General features: G+C 37.1%; 1 protein-coding gene across 1 annotated transcript in view; it reads left to right on the top strand.

Moving 5' to 3' along the window:
• Positions 1-20,000, top strand: part of LOC137649955 (uncharacterized) — a 361,156-nt gene that overhangs the window by 21,177 nt on the left and 319,979 nt on the right. The window contains exons 5-6 of the mRNA XM_068382938.1: positions 8,513-8,586; positions 17,667-18,629. Coding sequence (XP_068239039.1) covers positions 8,513-8,586; positions 17,667-18,629 — 1,037 coding nt within the window. The remainder of the gene's footprint in view (positions 1-8,512; positions 8,587-17,666; positions 18,630-20,000) is intronic.

Genomic DNA, 20,000 nt, shown 5'->3' with positions numbered 1-20,000 from the left:
AGATAGAAGGAAAATGCGTCGATATTTTTTTACAATATTTTAGGTCATTGGTTTATTGGTTTTGTTACATAAAGCCAAAGTGTGTAATTTTGATTCAAAATTTCAAACTTGTAGCAAATGTTTTTATGTTGAACAGGCTGACATAAGTCTTTTTATAGTTTATATACGAAATGTCTGTTTTAATGTTGTTACTGTTTTTGAAATATTTTATTTTAATTGTTCATTACTTCACATATCGTTTATTTATTTCCTTATTTCTTTTCCTGATTAAACTATATTTCCCTGTTGGAGCCCTTGGGCTTAGAGCATCTTAAGTAGGGTTGTAGCTTAGCTATAGTCCATTTCTTTAAGCGATGCATATTTGAACAGACTCACAGCGGTGCCCTTTTAGCTTGGAAAAGTTTCGTGATCGCTAATTGGTTGGAATTATCTCGTCCAACCAATCAACGATCCGGAAACTTTTCCGAGCTAAAAGGGCACCGCTTCGAGTTGCGCTGCGAGTCAGTGCAAATATGCATCGCTAAAAGAAATGGACTATAGTTATAATAATAATAATAATAATAATGATAAATAATAATAATAATAATAATAATTCGCATGTAAGTGCATATGTCCTTGAAGCAAAACCTAAATAGAAATGCTTTTGCATGAACAAGCTCTTAAAGCAAAAGGTATTTATTGGTATTGTATCCCTAAAATGTATCTGGATGCGAATCAAAAGAAATATTTATGTAAAAATGGTTATCTTAAGGAAGAGAAACCCATTGGAGAAAGAAAGATGGTCTTTTGTAACTTTACATACATCGGCATTTGGTCAGAAGGGGTAAAGAAAATGGAATGAAATACGTATTAAAGAAAATGGAAAGAAATACTTTTAGGGGAATGTCTTCCATTTTGTGTAACGCAGTCTTTGTTTGCGTTTTGTCCAAACAATCATTGTTTATTTGTATACTTGCCATGATTAGCAGTGCCTGTGCTATTTTAATCTCTCTCTCTCTCTCTCTCTCTCTCTCTCTCTCTCTCTCTCTCTCTCTCTCTCTCTCTCTCTCTAAATGGACTTCAAGAATAAGTCAGACAAGATCATATAAATTCTAGAAACGTTTTAAAACCAAATTGCTCTACCCAAGAGCAAATGGAATCTCCTAGGATGGAATAAAAAAAAAGTCTTTGAGGCTCAAAATCCTTGTAACTCCTTGTAACTCATAAGCTTACACGCATACTCAAAGCTTATTAGTAAACAAACGCCCCTTTTTTACCTCGTGGTGAAACACGAGGAAAATGGAGTTGTCAATCATTTTGAGTCCAGACAATTTCCATCTGTCTATAACACCTGTAGTTCTTTCAAATGGCATACGGTAAACAAAGCAAGTTCATTTTTCTGATAAGGAAATTTGATGTGGCTCCCCCCTTTGTTGGAGGAAACGGAAATTGTATTTATAAGTGGAAAATATTGCGTTTTCTGGAAGTATTTTTTTTTTATACTTGCTATATTTGTCCGATTTTATTATATCGCACATATCCTACCCAGCTATAAATAGAGCGCCATTATTATTGAGGTCAATGAAACGGACTTAGAGAGAGAGAGAGAGAGAGAAGAGAGAGAGAGAGAGAGAGAGTACTATAGGCTTGGCGTACGTGATACATTTAGGCTTGAATATACCCGTTAAGTGATAGGCTTACAGATAGCTCTCCCTGGCTTTTTGGTATTCCATTGTTGAAAGGCCAATGCATTGTTAAAAGGAATATTTCATGCTGTTACTAGGAAAAACTGTAAAGACATCTTCCCACAAAACGAAAAGAATTTTTTTTTTTTTATGTGGAATATTTCCTTACGAGAGGAAAATTATTTTCCTTATCAGAGAAAAATAAAATTTTCTATGAGAGGAAAATTATTTTTTTTGACGAGGTAAAAATTTTTTTTTTTTTTTGACGAGAGGAAAATTAATTTTCTTATGAGGAAAATTAATTTTCTTATGAGGAAAATTAATTTTCTTATGAGGAAAATTGATTTTTTATGAGGAAAATTAATTTTCTTATGAGGAAAATTAATTTTCTTATGAGGAAAATTAATTTTCTTATGAGGAAAATTTTTTAACGAGAGGGAATTTATTTTTCTAACAAGAAGAAAATTATTTTTGTGACGAGAGGAAAATTAATTTTCTTATGAAGAAAATCACTGTAATTTTCTTATAAGGAAAATTTTCTAACGAGAGGGAATTTATTTTTCAAACGAGAAGAAAATCATTTTTGTGACGAGAGGAAAATTAATTTTCTTATGAGAAGAAAATTTTCTTACGAAAGGAAAATTATTTTTCTTACGAGAGGAATGTTATTTTCCTTACGAAAGGAAAACGTATTGTTCTGACAAGAAGAAAATTCATTTTCTTCTTGTTCTCTAGGAATATGTTGTGGCACACATCCCTCGGGAGTACTATTCATGAAAAAGCTTATCTCATAAGTATGATATTCAACCTACGATTTTCTTGGTAAACACACACACACACACACACACAAATCCCGAACTCCATCGTATAAAAAAGTAATCTACATCAAATTTATCATTATATAAATTTTTTTTATCTTATAAGGTCGAAGACGTATACACTTAACTTGAAATTAAAGATTGCAGAAAAATGATAAAATCATTTTATTAAGATTAGTAGAACTTTTGAATTTAATTGAAAGTCTTCAGTATAAATGTTCATCTAACATGGCAGAAGATATCGTCACACAAACCCTTGATTGGCAATAATGGGAAGGCGCGGGCCTAGCAACTTCACACCATAAATACTTACAGAAAACCTCTTGGGAAAATAAAGCAAAAGAAACGGTAGGATGCAATTTGCATGCACTAGTGTACGTGACCCGTCAGAAATGACGGGTAAATATTTAGATATGCACATACACGCATACCCTTCTCACCAGGGTATGACAATTCCCTCTCCCCTTACACGAGGAACGGGGAAAAAACGAATAGTTATACGTATGGTAATGCCGCAGAGCTTGACCGGAAAGAAATACACACACACACACACACACAATATATATATATATATATATATATTTATATGTATATATAATATATATATATATATATATATGTATGTATATGTATATATATATATATATATATATATATTTGTTTATGTATTAATATATATTCATATTCATATATATATATATATATATATAACCATACACTTGCTCTTTATTATGTAGGGAAGCTATGGGCTTAAATGTGTAAGAACAGGCTCGTATATCATTTTAAAAACACACTCAGATATACATACAAAAGGAGGGTTAAACAGGCATACATATACTATACAGAAGCGTTTCATATTTACTTTTTTAAAAGCAATTTCGGTTGAAATGAGCAACTGATAAGTAGTCCAATTTTTTATTTTTCTGTAACAGCTGAAAGAATAAATTCGAATAAATATCAGCATCGAGTTGTATTTTACTCACCCTAAAAAGAGTAATGAAGTAATTGTGTCTACTGACTCTTGTGATTTATTTGTTTTCAAAACAAATGGATTGAGTCCATTTTTTGGATGGTTTTAAATTGGCAAGTCTGAAATATAACTACAGTATACATACAGTATTCGAACGTTATCCTCTCTCTCTCTCTCTCTCTCTCTCTCTCTCTCTCTCTCTCTCTATCTCTCTCATTCTCTCTCTCTCTCTCTAAAAGCGTGTTCCAACCATGTGTTTGGGCAATCTAAAATCTCTCTCTCTCTCTCTCTCTCTCTCTCTCTCTCTCTCTAAAAGCCTGTGTTCTAACCATGTGTTTTTGCAATCCAAAACTCTCTCTCTCTCTCTCTTTCTCTCTCTCTCTCTCTCTCTCTCTCTCTCTAAAAGCCTGCGTTCTAACCATGTGTTTGGGCAATCCAAAACTCTCTCTCTCTCTCTCTCTCTCTCTCTCTCTCTCTCTCTCTAAAAGCCTGTTCCAACCATGTGTTTGGGCAATCTAAAACTCTCTCCTCTCTCTCTCTCTCTCTCTCTCTCTCTCTCTCTCAAAGCCTGTGTTCCAACCACGTGTTTGGGCAATCTAAAACTCTCTCTCTCTCTCTCTCTCTCTCTCTCTCTCTCTCAAAGCCTGAGTTCCAACCATGTGTTTGGGCAATCTAAAACTCTCTCTCTCTCTCTCTCTCTCTCTCTCTCTCTCTCTCTAAAAGCGTGCGTTCCAACCATGTGTTTGGGCAATCTAAAACTCTCTCTCTCTCTCTCTCTCTCTCTCTCTCTCTCTCTCTCAAAGCCTGCGTTCCAACCACGTTTTTTGGCAATCTAAAACTCTCTCTCTCTCTCTCTCTCTCTCTCTCTCTCTCAAATCCTGTTTTAACCACGTTTTTTGGCAATCTAAAACTCTCTCTCTCTCTCTCTCTCTCTCTCTCTCTCTCTCAAAGCCTGCGTTCCAACCACGTGTTTAGGCAATCTAAAACTCTCTCTCTTCTCTCTCTCTCTCTCTCTCTCTCTCTCTCTCTCTCAAAGCCTGTGTTCTAACCATGTGTTTGGGCAATCTAAAACTCTCTCTCTCTCTCTCTCTCTCTCTCTGTTCTAACCATATGTTAGGGCAATCCAAAACACACACTCTCTCTCTCTCTCTCTCTCTCTCTCTCTCTCTCTCTCAAAGCCTGCGTTCCAACCACGTGTTTAGGCAATCTAAAACTCTCTCTCTCTCTCTCTCTCTCTCTCTCTCTCTCTCTCTCAGTTCCAGCTTTTGACGGTGTAGAAAGGGTATTCATGTAGCAATTCCACCATTCCATACGACCAACCAAAGCAATTAATTTCATAGCAACGAAATCTTCTGCATATTTTCAGCCTCCACTTGTCTCGTACATCTCTTTTGAATTTCTATGATGATAATGAAAGAGGAAATGAAACCTTAGATACGAGTTATATAAGTAACGTTCTACTGTAAACATGCTTCTCCGTATGTGTATCTATGCGAAGAACATGGCTTGATAAATTATATATAAATTAGGGTTGTAGCTTATAATCCGAATGACAATTGGCACATTCATAATTTTGTGAAAACAAACTGTTCCTTCAGCTTCCTGTAGGAGAATATTGCATTGAGGAAAAGTTAGAAACTTTGCAAAATTGCAATTCCTAATCTTGCATATCCTAAAGATTTGCTCCAACCACAGTAAAACCATATCGTTAAAGAGAACCAAGATGAGAACATATTTTGGGTTTCAAAAATATTACTGCTTTGATCTACATTCCTGTCTTCAAATGCATAAACATATGTAGAACTACAGATTAAACCTGGGAAATTGTCTTTGTTTATATCATGGTTTTTGTGTAGAAATGGTTTTCAAACAACAGAGGAAAAATGTATTTAAGGAGATTATTCATAATACAGGTTCAGTGTGTACAGAGGACTTGGAAAACGTTTTAAATGCCTGTGGAAGTATTGGAAAGTGTTGAAACACTGAATGAAATGGATAAGGATAAAGAATTACAAAAAAATTTCAAACCTTGAGTTGTATATTAAGTGTGTAAAATTTTACTGTTTCCGTCTCAAACATACATCACATACATATACCAAGGCACTTCCCCTAACTTTGGGGGGTAGCCGACATCAACAAATGAAGCAAAACAAAAAAGGTACCTCTACTCTATACGTTCCTCCCAGCCTAACAAGGGACTCAACCGAGTTCAGCTGGTACTGCTAGGGTGCCACAGCCCACCCTCCCACATTATCCAGCACAGATGAAGCTTCATAATGCTGAATCCCCTACTGCTGCTACCTCCGCGGTCATCTAAGGCACCGGAGGAAGCAGCAGGGCCAACTGCGTCACAATCGCTCGCCATTCATTCCTATTTCTCAAACATATCTTAGATAATTGATTGATTGATTGATTTAAGGTTTTCTGGCATCTTGACATTTAAGATCTTAGATAAGTCTCTCTTGAGGTTACAAATGCCGTTAAGTTTATCTCTGTTTGAAGACCACTCATGAATGGCAGAGGCAAGGGAAAGTGACATTGCCCTTGCAAGCAGAATAACGCCGTAGAGACTGACCATATATACGTATGAACAGCGCCCAAGCCCCCTCTTCACCCAAGCTAGCACCAGGGAGGGCTAGGGAATAGCTACTAAGGACTCAGCAGGTAGACCTATAGGCTACCCCAAACCACTCATCCTTAGCTCACAAGGATGGTGAGGTTGGAAACACCGAAGAAACTATCGAGTTTGAGCAGACTCGAACCCCAGTCCGGCGAGCGCTAGGCAGGGACGCTTTCAGTGTTACCATTTATTGTTAGAAATAATCATGAACGTATCTCTTTGTTAACAGAACAAAATAGAGTTGCGTTCAAAGTAATCTAATATAAAAGGAAATTACAAATTACCGTCTACTTATTCCCTAAATGAAAGATTTTCAGTCCATGGGAATTGAAATCGCGTTCCTACCATGACCCGCAAGTCTGGAATGCCTTAGTTACTGAGAATATTAATTTCCTGAAGAATAGATTACGGATATTAATTTGGCATTGCGGATGTTATTTAAAACATTATTCCTATGTGCCATGACTGGTATTTTTCGATGAAACATCAAGTTTCAAGATACTGCATCTTTCAAAATACCTGTCCAACATGAGCTGTATCATGAACCTGATCTAGTGATTTGGTGACGTCATTACAGTGCATCTGGATCAGTATACATATGGGCCCCTAGGGAGGCAAACCCCCCCCCCCCCTCATTCTTGTCTTTGATCAACTCTTTTACATTTATATCAGATTATCTATAGAAAACAAATTACTATCAAATATAATTACTATAGATACTACATCGTGCTTTGCGTCATTTCTATTTCATTTGTGAATGTGATATGACTAATTATTATTTAGTTTAGTCATTGACCCGATAATTTTGATTAAACCTAATATCCAATGTCAATGTTCACTCTTTTACATGAAGTAATACTTCCCAAATTGGGCCAGCTATATGTGTATTTTCTTCATATTTTACCTTCAGCCTTCTCATGGAATAAATTACCTTCAGGAGAGAGAGAGAGAGAGAGAGAGAGAGAGAGAGAGAGAGAGAGAGAGAGAGAGAGAGAGAGAGAGAGAGAGAGTTGAGAACTTCAAATAAACTGTATCACTTTGATCTTTAATATTAACGTCATAGCCAACTCCCTTGCCACCAGGCTTGCGTAAATAGATTGTGGTTGAGATGTTAATGCGAGCTTTAAGAGGGAAAATGACTCCCAAAAGTTACTTTAGATCAAAGAGAGATTATGCAAAACCAAAACCAATAGAAAATGAATGTAAACTTCCTTTGGTCAGTGACCTAGGGCAAGGCTATTGACCTATTACCAGAAATCCAATCAATATTTTTGGATTGTCTTTTTCTTAATTTAAGGTGACTTGACAGTGTTCTGTCTTTTTTATTATTGATATGGATTATATGGAGGTAAGGTGAAGGATGATATGGAGAGAAGAGGTTTGGTGGAAGAGGATGCCTTTGATAGAAGGCATTGGAGAGGGCGCATCAGGCAACCGACCCTTTAATGTATGGGTAATGGTGGGAAAGCCGTTTTAGATGAACAATAATAAACATGTACATTTCAGATGACATTTCCAATTAATTATTAATGTAAATATGGATTAAAAGTATATATCCTTTACCCTATAAGCTATGTACTGACTTACATTTTAAATCATTTCGTATCATGTAAATACAATTTATGCTTTTGAAGTTGCTTCATTCCCCAAGCATCACTCTTCTTTTGAAATACTGTATTGCTGGTGGATCTTTGAACCCAACTGAAAATCCTTACATCCTAGGGGTATAAAAAAAAATGGATTTTGACATAGGAAAAATCTATTTTTGGGCTCGAACCATGTCGTCCTGATGGAAGTTCCTCAAAGGCAGCTTTCTACTTGGGATATTTCAGCGAGTGATATACCAGAGAATTGAACCTAAGAAGTAGCACAGGGTTCTAACCCCCTGGAGCAAATATCCCGAGAGATATTATGTTTAAAACAACCCACGGCTATCCTTCCCCGAATAAAGTTAACCTCATCTCGAGGGATATGGGATAAGATTGGATACGTGAGCGAGAGAGCCGTTACAACTTCCGATCCCAGTGTGCTACTACGAACACGTTTCCTGGTTCACCATTCCTTTTAGCAGAGCCATTTTGACGGTTGTTTGGAGTATAAAAAGGTCATATTGTAATCATTTGAATTCCTCGAATCCATATATCACCCACTGCCGACAAAATACTCCTTTATTAATTTTGATTCCTCGTCACTCAAACTAGACTCCCTTGCCTAATATACTTTCAATTATAGCCTCACATGAATTAAAGTTCCTTGCTTAATATATAGTTTCAGTTATAGCCAATGATATATTCCATTTCAGATGTAGACAAAAAGACAAGGAAGCTTTTCCGGCTTACTGCCCAATATAATTTGCATAGGATATAGAGGTCGGAAGCTGTGCAAAAGTTTTCTAACTATTATCAATAGATTAAAGTATTTTCTCATTTTGTTTTTGCAGATCAATTTTCTTTTCCTGATAAATATCATCCGGATTATGGTAACAAGACTTAGACCCGTGTCTCTTCCACAAAGGTGAGTCTCTCTCTCTCTCTCTCTCTCTCTCTCTCTCTCTCTCTCTCTCTCTCTCTCTCTCTCTCTCTCTCTCTCTCTCTCTCTCATGATTTTTATGAATTTTACATTATCCAAAATATAAGGTGATACCTCGTACGAGGTCATATCTCTCTCTCTCTCTCTCTCTCTCTCTCTCTCTCTCTCTCTCTCTCTCTCTCTCTCTCTCTCTCTCTCTCTCTCTCTCTCTCATCATTTTTATGAATATTACATTATTCAAAATATAAGATGATACCTCGTACGAGGTCATCTCTCTCTCTCTCTCCTCTCTCTCTCTCTCTCTCTCTCTCTCTCTCTCTCTCTCTCTCTCTCCTCTCTCTCTCTCGTTGATTAGTTAGTTGGCCACAGTAATCAACATCAACATTTCAGGGATTTGCAAAAATCTTGTGACCGTAGCTGCCTTCATTTCCTAATTTGCAAGTCCTGTGATGTTCCAGGCTTCTGTCAACTTTGATATTCATGTTGCAAATATATATAATTATAGGTAGTAGGTTGGCCAAGGCCCCAGCCACCCGTTGAGATACTACGGGTGGAGAGTTATTGGGGTCTTTGACTGGCCAGACAGTAATAACATTGGATCCCTCTCTCTGGTTACGGCTCATTTCATTTGTGCCTACACATACACAGAATAGTTTGGCCTATTCTTTACAGATTCTCCTCTTTCCTCATACACTTGACAACACTAAAATTGCCAAGTAATTCTTCTTCACTGAAGAGGTTAACTACAGGACTGTAATTGATCAGTGGCTACTTTCCTCTTGTTAAGTGTAGAAGAGACTCTTTAGCTATGGTAAGCAGCTCTTCTAGGAGAAGGACACTCCAAAATCAAGCCACTGGTCTCTAGTCTTGGGTAATGTCATAGCCTCTGTGCCATGGTCCCTCACTGTCTTGGGGTATAGTTCTCTTGCTTGAGGGTACACTCGGGAATACTATTCTAACATATTTTTCTTCCTCGTGTTTTTTGAAGTTTTAATAGTTTACACATGAAAGCTTTATTTTAATGCTGTTACTGTTCTTAAAATATTATATTTTAATCGTTAATTACTTCTCTTGTAGTTTACTTATTTCCTTATTCCTTTTCCTCACAGAGCTATTTTCCCTGTTGGATCCCTTGGGCTTATACAAAAATTAACTATCATTGCTGTATACTATATGTCAATGCTCTTTTTCTTTAAAGTCTTCTTCGCCGTAAATTTACATTAAGTGACTATTTTCCATAAAGATTTTATGATTTTTCTCTTTTCTCATTATTTTTATCTTTTTTTGTGAAAACATTGATGAAAACTAAAACCAAACCGTCACTTGCAATGTTTAAACACATACCGTAAATGTTTTTACTATATGTCTAATTATTCTACTTCGCTTTGTATATTCATCTTCATATTTTCAGTAGATGACGGGAAGATATCACTGAAACTACCCCATGGTTGAATAAAAAGACATGGTATTTATTTTGTATAATTTTGGGATCTGACTTTAAAACTTGTAGTGAAAACTCCCAGAATGACGGGTGTTTTACCGCCAATCGTAGGACTTTCGGAGAAAGTCTACGGACTTCACATACCACTTTCAACTTCTTGTTATAGATTTATTATTAGTATTATTATTATTATTATTATTATTACTATCCAAGCTACAACCCTAATTGGAAAAGCAAGATGCTACAAGCCCAGGGGCTCCAACAGGGAAAAATAGCCCAGTGAGGAAAGGAAATAAGGAAATAAATAACTGAAGAGAACAAATTAACAATAAATCATTCTAAAAAAAGTAATGTCAAAAGAGATATATCATATATAAACTATTAACAACGTCAACAACAAAAATGTCATATATAAACTATAAAAAGACTCCTGTCCGTCTGGTCAACAAAAAAGCATTTGCTCCAACTTTGAACTTTTGAAGTTCTACTGATTCAACAACCCGATTAGGAAGATCATTCCACAACTTGGTAACAGCTGGAATAAAACTTCTAGAGTACTGCGTAGTATTGAGTCTTATGATGGAGAAGGCCTGGCTATTAGAATTAACTGCCTGCCTAGTATTACGAACAGGATAGAATTGTCCAGGGAGATCTGAATGTAAAGGATGGTCAGAGTTATGAAAAATCTTATGCAACATGCATAATGAACTAATTGATCGACGGTGCCAGAGATTAATATCTAGATCAGGAATAAGAAATTTAATAGACCGTAAGTTTCTGTCCAACAAATTAAGATGAGAATCAGCAGCTGAAGACCAGACAGGAGAACAATACTCAAAACAAGGTAGAATAAAAGAATTAAAACACTTCTTCAGAATAGATTGATCACCGAATATCTTAAAAGACTTTCTCAATAAGCCAATTTTTTGTGCAATTGAAGAAGACACAGACCTTATATGTTTCTCAAAAGTAAATTTGCTGTCAAGAATCACGCCTAAAATTTTGAAAGAGTCATACAAATTTAAAGAAACATTATCAATACTGAGATCCGGATGTTGAGGAGCCACCGTCCTTGACCTACTTACAATCATACTTTGAGTTTTGTTAGGATTCAACTTCATACCCCATAATTTGCACCATGCACTAATTTTAGCTAAATCTCTATTAAGGGATTCACCAACCCCAGATCTACATTCAGGGGATGGAATTGATGCAAAGAGAGTAGCATCATCTGCATATGCAACAAGCTTATTTTCTAGGCCAAACCACATGTCATGTGTATATAGCATGAAAAGTAATGGGCCAAGAACACTACCCTGTGGAACACCGGATATCACATTCCTATACTCACTATGGTGCCCATTAACAACAACTCTTTGAGATCTACTACTTAAAAAATCAATAATAATGCTAAGAAACGACCCACCCACTCCCAACTGTTTCAGTTTGAAAACAAGGGCCTCATGATTAACACGGTCAAAGGCAGCACTAAAATCAAGGCCAATCATACGAACTTCCCGACCACAATCGAGGGATTTCTGTACTGCATTGGAGATTGTAAGAAGGGCATCACATGCTCCAAGGCCTTTCCGAAAACCAAATTGCAAACTAGGGAATAGATGATTACCTTCTGCAAACCTATTAAGACGTTTTGCCAGAAGACGTTCAAAAACTTTAGATAATATGGGAGTTATGGAAATTGGGCGGTAATCAGTGGGACTTGAGCTACCACAAACACATTTACATAGAGGAGTAACATTACCAATTCTCCAACAAGTGCTAAAAGCTCCTCTTCTTGCTAACTTGCGTAAAATAACAGATAACTTTGGAGCTAAGAAATCTGCTGTCTTTATAAAAAACAAGGGAAAAATACCATTTGGGTCTACACCTCCATAAGCATCAAGGTCCATCAACAGAGCTTTAATCTCACGAGATCGAAAAGCTAAACTAGTTAGTTTAGCCTCAGGAAAACAGGAATGAGGAAGTTCAAGTTTTTCATTACTCTGTTTACTGTCAAAAACATCAGCCAAAAGGGTTGCCTTTTCCTTTGGACAGTGAGTGACTGAGCCATCTGGCTTAAGTAAAGGAGGAACTGTTGCATCTACACCAAAGAGTGCAGACTTAAGTGTAGACCACCATTTATGTTCCTGAGTTGTACCAGAGAGGGTTTCTTTTATGATTAAATTGTACTCCTTTTCAGTTGAGGCATAAACTCTCTGAGCAAAAGCTCGAAGCTGAGTATAGTTGTTCCAGGTCAAATCTGATCTGTTACCCTTCCAAAGGTGATAGGCCTCCTGCTTCTCCAAATAAGCACGTCTACAATCATCATTGAACCACGGTTTGTCCTTCATTCGGTACCTTAGCACACGAGAAGGGATACGCCTATCAATTATGTTGACTAGATTCTCATTCAAAGGGACAACAGGATCTACACTATTATATAATTGTGACCAATTCAAGCACAAAAGATCATGCAAAATCCCATTCCAGTCTGCTTGGGATTTCATATAAATTTTACAAGAATATGATATATCAGGGACAGGCTGCTCAGTCTTCACTAATAATGAAATCAAGGCATGATCAGAAGTCCCGACTGGAGAACCAACCTTACTAGTTATAACGCCAGGGGAGTCAGTGTATACGAGATCCAAGCAATTACCAGACCTGTGAGTAGCTTCATTTATGATTTGCTCACAGCCTGATTCTGAGGCAAAGTCTAAAGCTCTTAAGCCATGGCGATCGGTAGGAGAGATAGAACTCAACCACTCCCTATGGTGAGCATTAAAATCACCAACAAAGACAAACGAAGCCTTTCTATCATCTTCTTGTATCTTAGCCATAATGGTAAGAAGACAATCAAAGATAGAATCATCCATGTCTGGATTCCGGTAGATTGAACACAAATAAAAGTTGTTATGCCTGCCACAAACTTTTATTACCTGAATCTCATGACATCCACATTGATAGCAGGACTTATGAGAAGCAGGGTACTCGGTCCTAATATACACCGCCATTCCCCTGGCCCTAGGAATGGAATCACGTTTCAGCATTATTGGCTTCTTAAAACCAGTTATAAGGAGCTCAGATGAGTGCCTCATATTAGAAACCAAAGTTTCTGAGCACAAAAGAATATCATACTGTCTGGACGCAACTGTAAGGTCTCGGATATTTGCATGAAGACCACGAATATTGCAATACAGAAGACGACATTGACGAAATCTAGGACGTACTGGTCCCGGATTTTGCTCAATGTCTCCAGACAGCATAAGAATTAATAGAAATAAAAAAAGAGACATCATACTTAAAAACTAGATTAACAAGAATTAAAACAAAAACAATATGTACAGAATAATAATAAAAGTGATTGATGATATCCATAGACTATAGTTAAAAGTCGGAAAAACTGGTCAACATGGAGGAGCCGATACACCATGCAAGGCTAAATACCCTCCAGGATAGCCACTTCAACTGAAGGGAGGACAGTAAGGATGGTTTTGAGAAGAAAAAATCAGAAAAAGGAAAAGACAACCTCTTGATAAACCACCAGGCATCCATGGTCCTTCTATTAAGCCTGCCCAACACACCATTTCAAAAAAACAAGAGGAAGAAAAAAAAAATAAGATAGAATAGTGTGCCCGAGTGTACCCTCAAGCAAGAGAACTCTAACCCAAGACAGCGGAAGACCATGGTACAGAGGCTATGGCACTACCCAAGACTAGAGGACAATGGTTTAATTTTGGAGTGTCCTTCTCCTAGAAGAGCTGCTTACCATAGCTAAAGAGTCTCTTCTACCCTTACCAAGAGGAAAGTACACTGAACAAATTGCAGTGCAGTAAATTAACCCCTTGGTGAAGAAGTGTTATGTATCTCATTGTTGTCAGATGTATGAGGAAAGACGAGAATATGTAAAGAATAGGCCAGACTATTCCGTGTAAGTGTAGGCAAAGAAAAAATAAGCCGTAACTAGTATCGCCTTTAAAAACTTTTTGGGATATTTTCTCTTTTTTAACTCTATTTTTCGCTTGAAATGTCATTTTTTATTTATATTTGGTTATTAAAATTTCTATATTTTTTATATGAAACTTTATTATGTCAAACTATATTGCAAGACTAATTTTTTTTTTATTTTTTTTTTTTATTTTTTTGGAGTATTTTTTTCTTTCCACTTTACCCGAAAGAAAGAGAGATCAAAGTAGTGTAAATGAAATAAAAAGATAACGAACGAAGGAAGAGATTATTGTGACAAAGCTACGTCTAAGAAACTCCTTTTACAACTGCAAACGATTAGGAGAGAGAGAGAGAGAGAGAGAGAGAGAGAGAGAGAGAGAGAGAGAGAGAGAGAGAGAGAGAGAGAGAGAGCTATGACGCCACCCAACTGGAAAGTCTGTCTACAGTACATTTTACGGATTGTAACCTTTGCAATGGCTGGCGTAATTCCCGTTTTCTATACAAAAAAATGTTCTTCCCGTTTTCTCTACAAAAACGTTCCAGTCCCATTTTCTTTACAAAAAAACGCTCCAGTCACGTTTCCTAAAACTTCTCTCTTCAACTAGCACGACCTCATCATCATTGTCAACTCTCCAGACTCTCTTTTCCCACGATAACATCTACTCCTCCTCCTCTTTTCTTTACGGAAAAGGCTCCACAAATAGTACACAACTCACAAACACCGAGAAACAAGGAACAGCCTCTCTCAGTGGGGAGACCTTAACGTGGGCAAAGGGTTTGTGTATCGCCATGATCAACAAAGCTTTACTATACTCATTTTTTTTTTAATGAGGCGCATTTGCACTGACTCGCAGCATTGCTTTTTTAGCTCGGAAAAGTATCCTGATCACTGATTGGTTGGACAAGATCATTTTAACCAATCAGCGATCAGGAAACTTTACAGAGTTAAAAGGGCACCGCTGCGAGTCGGTGCAAATGCGCCTCATTAAAACAAATTGAATATAGGAGAAATTTTCCTTTTTGGAATTGTTGAGGTAAATTGATAAAAGCGATTTATTATTCATAGAATATAAATCTTTTCTGGATTAATGTATTTTTTCCGCTTTTGTTAAATATTCTAGTAATATAACTATTTCAAGTACATGTTTATACATGAAAGTTAATGTATGCTTTTTAATAGTCATATACCATTTCTAACAAAAGATAAGGGATTATCTCTGTATGTATATCTACGTTGGATATCACCATAAGCAATTATTTCAATCTTTGCCTTTAATTTCCTATCACAAATTCATCTATTTATCTATTTCTTATTTTCTACTTGGTCGTCTTTCGCAAGATTATAATATTTCATGTTTTTTTATTCCTCTAAACTTAAAGGATTTGAATCTTTTCTAAGTCTAGTTATTTCCACTTTTATTTCCACTATCATCTTATTTACCCTCCTGGCTAGTACAGTGGTAACGTATTTGCCTAACATTCGCATGGCGGCAGATCGATCCCACCCCGGGACTATGATTTCAAGCTGTTTACTGGGGAGGCCACTACTGTGACTTGGCACCACAGTGGAGGCTTGGGCTTGGCCGGCTGACGTTCTAGTGGCCATCTATTCTGATGAAATTGGAACTGTGAAACCTTTAACCTTTACCTTTTTTATTTGCTTTTACATTTTGAAAACATATCCTGCAGATCACAGCATCTTGGTGTTCAGTGAAGTTTTATATATATTCAATATAGTTTGTTTTTTGCAGAGGTAGGGGTGAATGTAGTTTTTTGGGGTCAGTCGTAAACTCGATTTTCTTTTGGGGAAAATAATTAATGATAATAATAATAATAGTAATAGTAATAGTAATAATAATGATCATAATAATGAAATCAATTATTTTAAATTCTCTAACTTAAGAATCATTTTAGGTCTACGACTTAAATAGTTTTAAGAGTAATAATGGAAATTACATCTGGTGTTCATAGACCTTGAAAAGGCTTGTGACCGAACCCCGAGAGAAGAAATATAGAGGTCACGAGGTGTCTGAGGAAGAAAAGTACTTGCGGCTGATCCAAGAGATACATCAGCGTAAAGCCCTGTCCACATGATCGTGCATGCCCGACGGGCAAACAGTGATACCAGACCACAACAGTTAGTGCAAATGAGGGTTGATGACGTCAGAGGCGGGAAAACTAAAGGAAGGGATCTGGCAACACTGTATGATGCCAGATCCCTGTCTGTGGTTTTCCCGCTTCTGACGTCATTAACCCTCATTCTTACTAACTATTGTGGTCTGGTATCACTGTTTGCCCGTCGGGCATGCATGATCGTGTGGACAGGGCTTTAGGAACACTGTTGGAACGACACAAGGATTTGAAGAGAGAGTAGGATTGCAACAGGGATTAGTATCTAGTCCATTCATTTTCAATATATTAATAGATGTTATGCACTGAAGAAGTTAGATAAGCAGTGCCATGGAGCACATTGTAATACGATAAAAAAGTTAGTTTTACGATTTACAAAATATTTTTATTTGCAGTAGTATTACCTTGTCAGGAATGTAAGTGGATTGGAAGCAAACTCAGGATTGAAACTCAGTTTGGGTATAGAATGAAAATTTATTTTCATCTTCCTTGAATCTTTTGAGGAAAATTATACATTTTTTTCTAATCGTCCTTTCAAAATGAAAATCTAATAGGCTAAGGATACGACAGTTTAATGGAAGGGGTCGCTATAGGGCCAGTTGGTTGTAGCCACCCCCATGTAGCTAAGTAGGTAAGGATACGACTCCTAGTTTAAGTTAGGTGGAAAAAACTTAGGTTAATGAAGGTGGTCGCTGGGGGGCTGGTGGTTGTAGCCACCCCCAAGTAGATAAGTAGGTAAAGATACGACTGCCTAGGTTAGGTCAGATGGAAAAACCTTACCTTAATGGAGGTGGTCACTGAGGGACGGGGTGGTCGTAACCACTCCCATGTACATAAGGAAAAGACTACTAGGTTAGCTTAGGTGGAAAAACCTTATGTTAATGGAGGTGGTTGCTGGGAGGGGGCGGGTGGTCGTAGCCACCCCCATGTAGATAAGTAGGGTAGGTTTGGTGGAAAAACCTTAGGTTAAGTGGTGTTCTTGTGTTCATTTCCTTTTTAAAATTTGAAGTGGGCATTGGTCGTAGCCACCCCTATGTAGATAAGTAAGTAAAGATACGACCCTAGGTTAGGTTAGGTGAAAACCCTTAGGTTCAGTGGTGTTTTTGTGCTTGTTTCTTTTTTAAAATGTGGTTTTTCAGTCAACTTTTGAAATTTTACACTAGGTCTATCCCAACAAAATACAATGACCCCCAGAGATGATTTTGTATCTATATTTGGACTTTTTTTTCCATAACTATGAATGGTATGGGTAACCTTGTTAATACCTCTTTTCACCTGATACTTGTTTGTGATGAAAAGTAGTCTTTAAAGACTGGTAGTAATATTTCTATTTTGGTTTGAATGTACAGTTGGACACAGGAATTCCTGGCACACCTCTCTCCGAAGAAGTGCACCCTGTCATTCCTCCCTGCACAATCTGTTTGGTTATACACTGCATTTTTTCAGAGTGAGGTGTGCCAGAGACCCTATGTTCAATGTTTGCACACATATTTGATCTGATTACATATCACTTATCACTAATAGTTCTGCTTCACTTCTTCCACAGGCCCCATTTCAGTCCCCCTCCAAACCACGCCCCTCTGTCAAAGCAGAAAAGTCAGACGAAGCCTTACCCACTTCTCCAGATGCCTCAGCTTCACACCCGTTCGCTCTCCAAGAGCAACAAGGTTCCCCGCTTCTCTCATAAGAAGAAGGGCAACAATCATGCGAAATCTCATTCAACTATAGAAGCTGTTTCCTACAAATCCCTGGTCTCGACTTCCTTCGACAGCTGCGTTCAAGAGCAACAGCTGGATAGACATGTGCCAAACAGCAACTTGTTTCGCAAGGACAATGAAATCGAATGCGAATATCATGACGGTAGTTTAGTGATGCTCCGCCAGGGCGGTGCGAACATCTCGAACGATCCAGATGTTGATTACGTCGTCAATTCTGAACGGTCTCTCCGAGAAGAGAGTTTAAGCAACGTAGATTTCCCCAGTGACAGCCCCCTAGGTGATGGTTCCTTCCGGCAACAGACCAGAAAGAAAGGATTTCTAGCGCACTGCAAGTTGCACGTTCACAGTCAATCGGTCAAGACGCGCATGAAACTGAGACACTTCGGCAAGAACGAAAACTTCCTGAGTAAACTGTGTCATCGGCGTCCCACGAAGAGTGAAACCCACCAAATGAGACGCCTCCAAAACTGCCACACGATGAGAAAGTCTGGCCAGATGCTACACCGATCGAAGAGTCAGGATCACACGAGCACTTACAATCAAATTCAGGAGATGTCCCTCTACGTGTCGGAGAGCTCCTGTGGCCTCAGCAGAAGCGACGACGGCTCTCCTTCGATATCGGCAACTGTTTGCGAAAGTGAAGGAGGTGATAAAGGCCTCAGCCATAGTGTGCATTCCTCTTTCAGCCAGAGAAGCTACTCGCCGCCCAGTCAGTTCGGTAACCAAGTTAAAAAACAGCAAAATCAGTCGTCTCTTGGTTTCACGTCGAACAGACCGGAATTTAATATAAGGTATGTAAGCCAATTTCACCGATAGCTTCAAAAGTACATAGATGTTGTTTGTGGTTTTTTAATCTAGCCAGCAGCTTTAGCTTTTTTCAATTTTTTTCCTTATTCTTTGTTTTGTTTAATGTTTGAATCTGTTATAAATTTACATACGATGCTGATAATAGGCCATGGGTAAGATTTAAGGTGGAGGTTTAAGCTTCTTTTTTTTCGAGAAATTTTCCTTATTTTATGATTTTCTTTAAATTTATTATAAATTTACATAGGATGTTGATAATAGGCCATGGGTAAGATTTAAGATGGAGGTTTAAGCTTTTTTTTTTTTTTTAAATTTCTTTATTTCATGATTTGCTTTAAATCTGTCAGTAATTTACCTTCGGTGTTAATAATAGACCAAGGGTAAGATTTAAGATGGAGCTTTTAGTAACCTTAGTTATTATTACTAATGAAAATAGATGGAAATATTCGTATTAACGATCGATACAACATTGTATATAGGCTGATGTTCTTTTAGCTGAAACAACAGTAGACCATAGTCAATTCTTTTCAGCGAGGGAGATTTGCATCGACTCGCAGGGGTGCCCTTTTAACTCGGAAACGTTTTCTGCTCGCTGATTGATTAGACAAGATAATTCTTACCAATCAGGTAGCAGGAAACTTTTTTCTGAGCTAAAATGGCACCGCTGCGAGTCAGTGCAAATGCGCCTTATTATAAAAAATTGAGTATAGTTCCTTTTTTCTTAAACAAACATATTTGGATAATAAGATATTTGTAATTGATACCATAAGATTAATATGTTGAAGAGTTTATAAAAAAGATTAAATTTGTATGCATGTTTGAAACATAAACCGAAAATTTGAATATACGTACATTGAGCTTGTAGCTTTAAAAATCAATAAATTTGGTATTTGACTCCATTATGGAAACAAATAAAAAATGTCACATTATCTTTATCTAAAAGGTAATGTAACATTCCTACACGAATGACTCATTAGTCTCATTTTTTATATGTATATATATATATATATATATATATATATATATGTGTGTGTGTGTGTGTGTGTGTGTGTGTGTGTGTGTATATATATATATATATATATATATATATATATATATATATATATATATATATACCCACCTTATTTCCCGTCGCATTTTATAATTAACCACTAGAAAGTAAATGTATAACTCAAAAAGAAGCTCCCTATTTTCCATCCTTTTAAGGTCTATTTCCTTCCCCAAGGGGTCCACTACCATCTAGTATGTATTCTATTTTACCTTGGGACGTAGCAATTTGGTGAATCAAACCATCGACACTTGAAGGTTTAAAGGCCACTCATAAATGGCGTAGGAAAGGGACATTGGTATTCCCCTAG

The sequence above is a fragment of the Palaemon carinicauda genome, chromosome 11, assembly GCF_036898095.1.
Source record: "Palaemon carinicauda isolate YSFRI2023 chromosome 11, ASM3689809v2, whole genome shotgun sequence".
In the NCBI taxonomy this organism is placed as follows: domain Eukaryota; kingdom Metazoa; phylum Arthropoda; class Malacostraca; order Decapoda; family Palaemonidae; genus Palaemon; species Palaemon carinicauda.
Note: the sequence above shows the minus strand (reverse complement) of the source record. Positions and strands in the feature narration are given on the sequence as shown.